A 12500-nucleotide genomic window follows, 5' to 3' on the forward strand; every position below is an offset into this window, starting at 1 on the left:
TTCAGCAACAGTAAAACTATTAACATTAAATACCTAGACCCTGATGAAGCTACAAAGAAAGTCATCATAGTAGGTTTCCCAACTGAACTCCCCACAGACATATTTACCAGTCTACCATATGTTGTCAGTGCCAAGAGATGTGTGTCTCACATCACCAAACTAAAGATGAGGCAAGTCCTCACAACGGTCAAAGAGGCAACTCCAAAACACAGTGATGTTATAATTACCAGATGTTGGTTATCACCAAATTATGTGCAAGGCAAAGGCTCATTGTGCTATCTGCTCTGGGTCACATGAGACAACCATATGTGTCACCAAGCTAAAAGCAGGGCAAGCTGTCAGTACCAAATGCACCAAGTGGGTTGCCCGCAAAGGAGACAAAGACTTCCACAAATCCAACACCAACCTATAATCCACACAACTAGACCTTCACATCCTACTATCAGCCAACCTTCAGCCACTGCCAGATCAAGGTTGGCGTGGAATGCCCAGCCTTTCCAAACTCTTCATATAAACACGGTCAGGAATAATAGATCCCCATTGAACAATTTGAGGAAAAATTCCCAGCCCTCATTCCTTCCCCCTTGACAACACTTCAAGCTGAGCAGCATGATAACCTCAGCCCTCTATGCTCTCTGGCATCCTTGCTCTCGGCCTTATCTACCTCCATTACCTCACTGATGAAGCAAAACCAAGAAATTCCCCGTAAGATCGAACTCCTGATCTCCACTTTCAAGAGTCCTCACACTTGCCCAGTCCCTACTCCATTTCCAGTTTCTCAGGATAGTCTCACAACTATCAGCTGCCAGAAGACCCGCTCTCCCAGGTTACACAGAAATACCCCAATCTATAGATATCTTCACCACATATGAAGGCGAACAGACCCTACCAGTATTCAACTCTAAACTATGATGGAGGAAATTAAAATTTTGCAGTGGAACATAAATAACTTCAAGACTTACTTGCCTCTTCTTACAGATGTCCTCTACAGAGATGCAATAGACATCGCCCTACTTCAAGAAACTGCTTTTTTAAGACGCTTATAATTTCAGTATACCTGGTTATCAGTAATACCACCCATTTCATAGCTCTAGTACTACATGTGGTCTATTAACTTTAGTCAGGAACTCTATCCCAAGCAATCTCACTCTTAACTCAGCCTCCTGTGGTTCAAACATAGACTCCTTGGTTGTTACAGTACACTTTCACGACGAGCCACTCAGTATTCATAATATACACAGACCCTCCTAGCCATATGCAGATCTAGACTTAGAGGAAATCTCTGCCATATTTGGTACAAGCCCTATCTACATAAAAGGAGATTTCAATTTTCATCACCCAGAACTCAATGATGACTTTCCTCATACCACAAAATCATCCAAGCAGGAAGACATAATCCATGCTCTACCCTCCTCTCCTGATCTTCTCCTAGTCAAAAGTAAAAAAGCGACCCACATTTTAGGGAGATATTAGATCTCACTTTGTAAGCTCCTTCCTTCGACAGCACATTTCTTGGGAATTCCATGACCACTTAAGTAGTAACCACTTTTCCCTTGTAACCTCACTCAGCCTCCCTAGAATGACACTCCTTCCACTTACCCCAAGATGGAATCTCACCTGGGCTAATTGGCAAGTCTTTGGCAAAAAATTAATGACTGGTACCAGTCATATAGGCCTGAAAACAAAGACTCAGAGTAACTAGAGTCAGACCTAAGAGAAACTATCAATACAGCAGCAAATTCGCCCGTAGAGCCAGTAGACCAGTATCACCCGCCCCAGAATGGAGTGGATGGGAGCCACCTGCCTGGACATTCGTAGATTCAGTCAAAATCAAAGAGTTCGACAGCACTGGTATCAGCCGCCCCAGGATATTGAAGGAAAGCGCCACCAGCCCAAGTTAGACCTGGACGAGAACTACGAGGACGTCCGGACAAGTACGACGTCTAAGAAGACCTAAAGGAGGACTACGACCACATGCAGAAGTCGAGGACACACGGATGTCATCCAATATCAGGAAGAAGAGGACGACAAGGAAGAACATCACAAATGGTGGGTCTGGAACAGCGCGCACAGGACGATGAGACGAGGACCAGCGCAAGAACGAGATGGTCACCCAAACAGGGCCAGGCGGAGGTGGTCGCCCTTCAGGACAAATAAATGGTTCCTCGAGGGCGAGTCGCGCGCGGGCACACACACACACACACACACACACACACACACACACACACACACACACACACACACGCATGCACATGCACACACAAACACACCCATGCACACACACACACACACACACACACACACACACACATACACACACATACACACACACGTACACACACACGCACACACATACACATATACATATATATACACTCATATATATATATATATATATATATATATATATATTCTTATATGTATATACACTCACAGATACCCACACACACATAAAGACACACACACAAAGACAGACTCACACATATGTATATACTGAGAGAGAGAGTGTGTGTGTGTGTGTGTGTGTGTGTGTGTATACATATACATATTTAATAGACAGATAGGTATATACATTCGTGCGCGCATACATACAAACATACACACATGTACATAAATATATTATTCTAATTATATATTTTCAACAGCCATTCATTCCACTGCAGGTCACAGGCCTCTCTCAATTCACTATTGAGAGGTTATATGGCAGTGTCACCCTTGCCTGATTGGATACCCTTCCTAATCAACCGCGGTTCGGCGCGCTAACACTGTGCCACGGCGGTGACTTCCTCTACGACACCTGCGTTTGACTTCTCAAGGCGATATGTCGTTTTCTCGGGCTCGAGCCAGCAGAGGGCAGGCATTTTTACGACTGCCGCGGCGGGATATTGAACTCGGGACCACGAGGGTTGGAGTTCAGTGCTCTAATCACTGGACCATCGCGGCAGTCATTATATATATATGTGTGTGTGAGTGTCTATATATTTATCATACAGATATCTATACATGTGTATGTGTGTATGAATGTGTATATATACACATCATTCCTGGTGTATTGGTGAACGCCTTGGAACTAAAATGAAGGTGGTTTTCCGTCGCCTTCCTCCATCGCAGTTCAGGAGCCAAACCAGGTTACTGGCCCGCCTCCTGCTGTTCTGAAGCCACCATTGACCGACGGTTCGGCAACTTCAGATACTAGTCTCGCTGCTACCCGACCTAGGGGTTATTTTGGAGTTTTCCATCTCCTAGCTGGATGGTATTCACTAGTAAGACACAAAATTCATGTAAAGCAAACTACAAACACTACACTGAACACACAGGACGTTCATGCTATGCAAACTGAAAAGCACGCATGGGAGGAGCTGCCCTCACGAGAGGGACCCCGGGTGCAGTTTACCGTCATGCCCAGGACGAATATAATATACATATATAAACATATATGTATGTGTGTATATATATATGTATACATATATGCATATGTATATATATATTATATACATATATACAATGTATATATACATATAAATGTATGTATGGATATATATGTATGTATATGTGTATATATACTTACATATATGTTTGTTAAACAGCCATTTATTCCACTGCAGGATCTAGGCCTCTGTCTATTTATTATTGAGAGGTCATTTGGCAGTTCCAACTTTGTATAATTGGATGACCTTCCTAATAAACCGCGGATCAGCATGCTACCACTTATACCACGGCGGCACGTCCCCTACGACACCTACATTTTGATTTCTCAAGGCGATATGCCGTTTTCTCGCCGTGAGATCAGGCTCGAGCCAATAGACGGAGTGTAGGCATTTTTACAACTCCCGTGGCGGGGAATTGAACTCGGGACCACGAGGGTCGGAGTCAAGTGCTCTAACCACTGGACCATCGCGGCATATACATACATACATATATTCATATGTATGTATGTATGACAGCCACGATAGTCCAGTGGTTAGAGCACCATGGTCCCGAGTTCAATTCCCCGCTGCGGCAGTCGTACAAATGTCTGCAACTGCAGGCTCACGGCGAGAAAACGACATATCGCCTTGAGAAGTCAAACGCAGGTGTCGTAGGAGAAGTCGCCGGCGTGGCACGTGTGTTAGCGTGCTGAACTGCGGGTGATTAGGAAGGGCATCCAATCAGGCAAGGGTAAGACTGCCAAATAACCTCTTAAAAGTGAACTGAGAGAGGCCTATGTCTTACAGTGGAATCAATGGCTGTTGAAAGAAAGAAAAAAAATGTGTAAATATATACATACATATGTATGTGTATACATATACATACATATAGATGTATGTGTGCATAGATATATGTATATATGTATATTATATAAATGCATATATATATACATATATATAAACATATATATGTGTATATATATACATATATATGTGTATATATATATATATATGTAAATGTATAAATATATATAAATGTGTGTGTGTATATTTGTAAATATATAGATATGTATATATGCTTATGTGTGTAAATATTAAATATATATATTTATCAATATACATATCAGCGGGCGGATTTGCATATGTTGGGGAAGTCAAATTTAGGTACTGGCTGAGTCTGTCGTAGATATGATGGTGGGTTGAGAACCACCACCAATGATTGTATATTGTATATATATATATACAATATATATATGTATATATATATATACATTGTGTGTGTTTTCGTCAGTTTCTCTCTATGTGCAAACATAACTTCCTGTTTTTTAAGACCCTGAAAGAGCCCTCTTGCAGGACTGGATTCCTTGGGTGGCATGGGGCACGGCATGGAGGCGAGCTTCGCAGGGAGGCGCAGGCCGCGCGTCGCCCGCTACGAGGGCCCAAGCGCTCTGCCGTCCATCCCCGACATCAACTATGCCTCCTTCATGCTGCAACGCATGCAGGCTCATGGGGACGCCGTCGCAATGGTTGGTACAATCATAGTAATCATACATTGATTACGTCTTGCTCAGAAAAAAAATATATTTGTATTCATACTTGCATCGCTCACACATGCAAACATACACACATAATGCATACACACACACACACACACACATACATACATATATATGTGTGTGTGTGTGCATGTGTGTGTATATATGCATATATATACACATACAAATACAAACATATACACACACACACACACACATATATACATATATGTGTGTGTGTGTGTGTGTGTGTGTATACATATATATGTGTGTGTATATATATATATTTTTTTTAAACAGCCATTCATTCCACTGCAGGACATAGGTCTCTCTCAATTCACTATTGAGAGGTTATATAGCAGTGTCACCCTTGCCTGATTGGATGCCCTTCCTAATCAACCACGGTTCGGCGCGCTAACACTTGTGCCACGGCGGTGACTTCCCCTATATATACATATTTACATCTGTATGTGTGTATATATATATGTATATACAGACGTACACACGCACTGTGTGTGTGTGTGTGATTATGTATATATACATATACATATATATATATATATATATATATATATATATATATATATATATATATATATACATATATATATATATATATATGTATGTATGTATATGTATATATATGTATATATATGTATCTATATGTATATAGATACATATATATGTATATATGTATATGTATATATATATGTATCTATATATATATATACACATGTATATGTGTGTATATATGTATATGTATATGTATATATATGTATGTGTGTATACATAATATATATATATATATATATATGTATATACATATGTATGTGTGTGTGTGTGTACATATATATATATATATATATATATATATATATATATATATGCATATACATATACATATATACACACACACATATCTCTGTGATTGTGTATGTGTATGTATATATATACATATATATGACATATATATGTGCATGTATATATGTGTGTGTGTGTGTGTGTGTGTGTGTGTGTGTGTGTGTGTGTGAGTGTGTGAGTGTGTGTGTGTGTGTGTGTGTGTGTGTGTGTGTGTGTGTGTGTGTGTAGTATATATTAATAGCTCCCACGTGGCTGGCTCCCACGTGGCGTGCCCACGCTGGCCCAAGCCAGCCGGCGGTCCCAGGTGGGGCCCACGCCACCCACCAGTATAAAAGCCCATGATGACCCAGGTCAGGAAGAATCACTACAGGGAGTTCTTGCCGAAAGCCTGTTGGGTCAAGGCTGGCTGCTCAGCCAGCCGTGTGCCCTCTCTGGGCTGACCGTACACCCAGCACTAAGCCTTACCAAGACTTGTATCCGTGATACATTACTGTATCGCGCTGTATCGCGCGTAATATATATTTGTTTTCGCGCTCTTCTCAGTATAGAGAGGTTTACACATTCTGGTGGCAGGGGGGATCGTTGCGTCCTTTCGGCTCGCAACATGGACGCACAGTCTCCGAAATCCGCTCGACCATCTTCAAAAGTCTTCAGAACCTGTTGTGAGTACATATATGGGCCAGTTTTCCTTGCTCTATCTTCCCCTAAATGTGTTGAGCCGTATGTGCAGTTACGCTCACGCTGGTATTGTTAGGTTAAAGTGCTAATTGACAGCAAATGGTACGCTTTCCATTCTTCTGACCTCAGATCACATTACTGTGTGATCACGGTAAGGGTTCAAACAATATGAATATCGTTCATTTATCACGTATTTGTTTAATTTTTCTCGTGATTAGAGAGTATATTATTTCAATTGCAACGAATTTAGCGTGTTCATGATTTTACTGTTTTCATGAACATCATATCATTATTCTTTTCTCACTACCCATTTCCCGTCTTGACCTGACCTCCGAGTGAAACCTATTAGTCACATCTGCTTGGGACAGCTGTGTGATCTGACCCCACTTTCACTCATTGATTGACACCGTGAAATGAATGTGAGAACCGCTGGCATTTCCTGTATATTGTTTTCGAGATTGTTACATGATAGGATAACGCGTAGTATCCGTTACATGTTCATTGGTGACACGTTCTATCGGCGCTAGAGTGGAGCTTGTAACGCGAATTATTTGCATTATTATATAGCGCCAGAGATCTTCCCCTTTTCATAGTGTCAGAATGCTTAATTAATTGGGGTTGCTTATATGCCTAATAGATCCGCGTTCCGACGTTAGTTCGTTCGGTAACTTTTTGAGCCGGTGTGACCCTCAATGACGTCCGTAAAATGTAGGGCTAGGGTTTAAGCTAGAATTGAGAATCACTTATTAATCACAAACCGCTCACCCCCTTGACGTCGCTGCCATGTTTGGGGTAAATCCCATCGAGCTGTGATTCATGATAAATAGCCGTAGGGCATTGCATGAGTGCCCATCACAGACTCGCAGATAGAGTGGGTTATTAATATTTTCCCAGCTCATTTCGCTTCATAAAGTACGGCAAATAGGGTAGAGAGACCCCTCGTCAATTGAAGTCTGTATGTGCAGCTTGACATGTTGTTACCTCGGCAGATTTTTTTCCCCGAGAAGATTCACTTGTGAATTGTTTTCACGTCACCATTCATTAGTGCGTCATTCTGTCGCGTATCATTTGATGTTAAATTCAATGTAGCACTTGAAATAATTTTGTATTATTTCTATAGCTAGTTTATTGCATTTGTGTAAAATAAACGTTAATTTCCGTGTTTGGCACCCACGTCAAGTCTGTGTGAGGTCACTTTCACTCTCATTAACTGTCACTCACACTCACACACACACACACACACGCTCACGCACTCCTGCGAGTTTGTCAAGTCTTAATGTGTGACTTGTGGCATACATTTCTTCTCTACGTTATGACAATTGGTTCAAGTAAATCCTTGCGGATTACCGTTGTCAGTTCCCTTATTTACCCTCCTGTCTATCAGAGACGGTTAGCAGTTCAAGCTAGGTCCATGCGGATCGCTGTTACTGTCTCTCTCTCTCCTATTATTTTCCTTAACTTTGTGAAATAAAACACAAAATGAAAAAAAAAAAAAAAAGAATATAACAAAATTCAACCATAAAAACAGCAAATTATATAAGTAATCGGCTAGTGGCGCTTAACATCCCCTCTTCTCTGTTGTCTCTTCTTTTCTCTTACTATCTTGGCCCTTATATGTATAATCTTGTTCACGATATCTGTCATGGTACCGAAGGAGGCCCTGCTGTAGAAACGGTCACCTTCGAACGCTATGAAAAACGTCACCGAAAGTTCGCCAGAAGCCTGGAGACCAGGATAATCGTCAGAGCAGAGCAAGCCGCCCCAGGAAGTGGAAAGGCGTCGCCTGCCAGTATGCCAGTAGATCCAGTGAAGGACCAACAACTCGCCAGATCAGATACCAGTCGACCCATAATGCTGTGAACTTGCATGAACGCCGCTGATCTACTCAACCTCCAGGAGCTCGTCACCCGAAGAGGACGTTTCCTGCCGGACGCCTGTGATCCTGACGAGGACAACTAGGACGTCAGTACGAGCAAGCAGCGAGATGGACCTGGATGAGATCTGCGGGAACATGCATTGGGCGAGTAAGCCGCCGAGTTAGGCCTGGTCGAGGACTACGAGGACGAATCTGAAGTCAAGGAGGACCTGTGCGAGACCTTCGAGGACGTGTGGATGTGGAGGACGGACGGATTTACCAGGGACCAAGATGAAGATGACGACAGGGACGAGCAACCACGAAGATGCACCAGGGACAGCACACGCAAGAACGAAGTGTTTACAAGTCAAGAACCAGCCAGGTTGGGTCACCCTTGAGGCAAATATCAGGCGCCTCGAGGGCGAGGCGTGAGTAGGTGAGGGGGCATTATAGTATATAAAGATAGCTCCCACGTGGCGTGCCCACGCTGGCCCAAGCCAGCCGGCGGTCCCATGTGGGGCCCCACGCCACCCACCAGTATAAAAGCCCATGATGACCCAGGTCAGGAAGAATCACTACAGGGAGTTCTTGCCGAAAGCCTGTTGGGTCAAGGCTGGCTGCTCAGCCAGCCGTGCGCCCTCTCCGGGCTGACCGTACACCCAGCATTAAGCTTTACCAAGACTTATCTGTGTGAATTATCTGTGTTGCTTAAACTTCTCAATAAAAGAGGTTAAGCCAAGCCGTCCCTTTCACTACTCCTGCTAAACCATATGTTTAAAGCGTTCATACAGAGCCTTTACAGTGTGTGTGTGTGTGTGTGTGTTTGTCGTGTGTGTGTGTGTGTGTCCGTCTGTGTGTATGTGTTCATCTGTATGTGCGTGAGTGTGTTTATTTGTGTGTGTGAGATTGTCGTGTGTATGTTCGTCTGTGTGTGTGTGTTCGTTTGTATGTACGTGAATGTGTTTGTTTGTGTGTGTGTTTTATGTATGTAGGAATATGTACAATTTCCAGGTGGACGCGGAGACGAAAGGTCGACGTACTTACGCAGAGTTGTGTGAGCTGATTCCCCGAGCATCCGGAGGTCTGAAGGCCGCCGGCGTGAGGCCCGGCGATGTTGTCCTCCTGGTCACAGGAAACCACGTCGACTATCCCCTTGCGATGCTGGCCGTCATTCACAGGGGAGCCACTTGTGCCCCCATCAGCCCTACCCTTAAGCCAGGTGAATTTGGGAACACTTTAACCATCCTTGATATCACAATCGGTTTCTCTTTCACTATTTTACGAGAAATATTTCATTCTTTATTAGATAAAATGCTGTACATATCATCCTCATTATCATACCTAGCTTAATTTTTCAGTGTGTGGTGAAGTTTAGTCTAAAATGAAAGCCCCAAGGCTGGCAAATCACCGAGATGCGTCAGCTGGTATGACTTTAAATTACAAGAAAACATGGAAGCTTCGAATAAATCGAAAATGTACCTGACCACTATGCAATTTATATTGTTTATACACACCAGTCTTCGCTTCGCAAGACTGTTGAAACTTTCAAATGTATTTCTCAGATTTAGACAAAAAATATCATTACATTGTTCTTCGAATGGCAAGTGGAAGCTGCTTGAAGTTTTGCATCTTATCGTATCCGACAAGTCCGAATCTTAGATATTTGAATAATTCTAATGATCACTGGCATTTACTTGTCTTAAAGCCTATGATATATCAACAGATCAAGATGCAAAGCCTTTCCTTTGATATCTTTAAGCCTGTCTCTCTCTCTCTCTCTCTCTCTCTCTCTCTCTCTCTCTCTCTCTCTCTCTCTCTCTCTCTCTCTCTTTCTCTCTCTCTCTCACTCTCACTCACTCACTCACTCACTCTCTCCCTCCTCGCTTTCCTTCAACCCCCCCCCCCTCTCTCTCTCTCTCTCTCTCTCTCTCTCTCTCTCTCTCTCTCTCTCTCTCTCTCTCTCTCTCTCTCTCTCACTCTCACTCACTCACTCACTCTCTCTCTCCTCGCTTTCCCTCAACCCCCCCCCCCCCCTCTCTCTCTCTCTCTCTCTCTCCCTCTCTCGCTCTCTCTCTCTCTCTCTCTCTCTCTCTCTCTCTCTCACTCTCACTCACTCACTCACTCTCTCTCTCCTCGCTTTCCCTCAACCCCCCCCCCTCTCTCTCTCTCTCTCTCTCTCTCTCTCTCTCTCTCTCTCTCTCACTCTCACTCACTCACTCTCTCCTTCCTCGCTTTCCCTCAACCCCCCCCCCCCCCCTCTCTCTCTCTCTCTCTCTCTCTCTCTCTCTCTCTCTCTCTCTCTCTCTCACTCTCACTCACTCACTCACTCTCTCTCTCCTCGCTTTCCCTCAACCCCCCCCCCCCCTCTCTCTCTCTCTCTCTCTCTCTCTCTCTCTCTCTCTCTCTCTCTCTCTCTCTCTCTCTCTCTCTCTCTCTCTCTCTCTCTCTCTCTCTCTCACTCACTCACACTCTCTCTCCTCGCTTTCCCAACCCCCCCCCCCCTCTCTCTCTCTCTCTCTCTCTCTCTCTCTCTCTCTCTCTCTCTCTCTCTCTCTCTCTCTCTCTCGCTCTCTCTCTCTCTCTCTCTCTCTCTCTCTCTCTCTCTCTATCCGTTGTAAAATATAAGCTTGGCTAGGTTTCTCAAATAAATAAACGAGGTGGACATCTAATAACAAATTCCAGGCTTGTTTTCAGACTACAAGGGAGGAGTTTAAACGATAACGTAAAATAGCACAACACGTTGCTCAAACTCTGAAAGGCTCTCTTAAGTAATGGAAAAAAAATCCAACGTGTTGGTTCTTCCTTGATCTACCAAAGACGGCTTATGTTATAGAGGTACACGTAACTCGGACACGTTGAAAATTCTTCAAATTTTAGCAATATAATGTGAACACGTATTTGAAGTACTCTGGCTGGCCGGAGTGTATCACTTTGAGTGCGTAAAGGGCAACATGTTTTAGAATATATCAAAGTGTTAGCGGTTTCGGAGATGCTACAAAAAGGCGTATAGCTAAAGGCAGCTAATGTTCTTTCCCCAATTATCCATTCATATTAAATAATCTGGAATCGATAATAATTGTCCATCACATCATGTGTGAAACGCATTTCTAATCCTCCGCACAACACTAGTTCGAATCCTTAGTGACAAATCTTTGATGGCATATTTAATGTTTAATTCTCTTTATGTCCGTTAGGCAAAAGGTGGCTCACTTTTATTTACACATCCATTTTCGTTGTTTTTTAAGATGAATACATTGGCTTGGATTTCTTGCCTCCCTTTTTGTATTTAAAAATACGATCATAGAAAAGACTGACTGACCTGGGAAAGTTTACCATACATATAAACAGTTTCTGTTTTAACCTTAATCTAAAGAGAATTGTGGTAATCTGGCAGCCCGGAAAGGCACTCGGACAGAAGAAGCTTCGGTGGTTAGGAATCCGCTTTTAAAGTGAGTCTTCAAACCTTAAAATTTTCGTCTATAGCTGAAACCTAACGTATAGCATCAGGAGACATGTTACCAGATTTATTTTTTCTTTACTGATTATTCTAAAGAAATACTTTCTAAGCATCATTTTGAACAGGACGTGGTATTGGATAGATCAACTGATTGCACAACACTTTATGTATCATTTATGTTACAATTTGCAAGTGAGGAAGATATTTAATGTTACAATTGCCAAGCAATCATATGCTTGAGATAAATGACAACTTGGATATACGAAGCTGAGCCTAACCCGGAATAAGCTTTTGTGAGGAGCCCGGCCCGTACCGACTAATGCTGACTCAAATAGTATATGCCAGCTTGTGCTGTCCCAACTGAGCTTAGTAATTACCCAACTTCCAGGCGACAGTTGAAACATTTTGTTCATGACCCCTTGGATGAGAGGCTGACACGTTACCACTGTAATATATGCATATCACAACCTAACCATCCGATAAAACCACCCATGTTTTTTTGCTTGAGGTACGCTGACTAAATTTTAATTCTATCCGAATGAAAGGATGTAGGTGTCACATGCCGCTAGTGAAAGGTCTGTGTTCAATAGAGCTATTGGTAATTCATAGTCAAATAAGAACCAATCCAAGGTCCTTGGTGCCTGAATATACATGGCCGATGCTTGTTTACCTTTGTCAGTATATTTCTGTATAATTCGAGACAAAAT

The 12500-nt window shown here is 42.8% G+C and overlaps 1 protein-coding gene across 1 annotated transcript in view; it reads left to right on the forward strand.

The window, feature by feature from the left end:
* Nucleotides 1-4723: 4723 nt before the first annotated feature.
* Nucleotides 4724-12500, forward strand: part of LOC125036518 (4-coumarate--CoA ligase 1-like) — a 27962-nt gene continuing 20185 nt past the window's right edge. The window contains exons 1-2 of the mRNA XM_047629169.1: nt 4724-4933; nt 9348-9555. Of these exons, the coding sequence (XP_047485125.1) occupies nt 4781-4933; nt 9348-9555 (361 nt within the window). The 5' untranslated portion in view covers nt 4724-4780. The remainder of the gene's footprint in view (nt 4934-9347; nt 9556-12500) is intronic.

The sequence above is a fragment of the Penaeus chinensis genome, chromosome 2 (genome assembly GCF_019202785.1).
Source record: "Penaeus chinensis breed Huanghai No. 1 chromosome 2, ASM1920278v2, whole genome shotgun sequence".
Taxonomy (NCBI): Eukaryota; Metazoa; Arthropoda; class Malacostraca; order Decapoda; family Penaeidae; genus Penaeus; species Penaeus chinensis.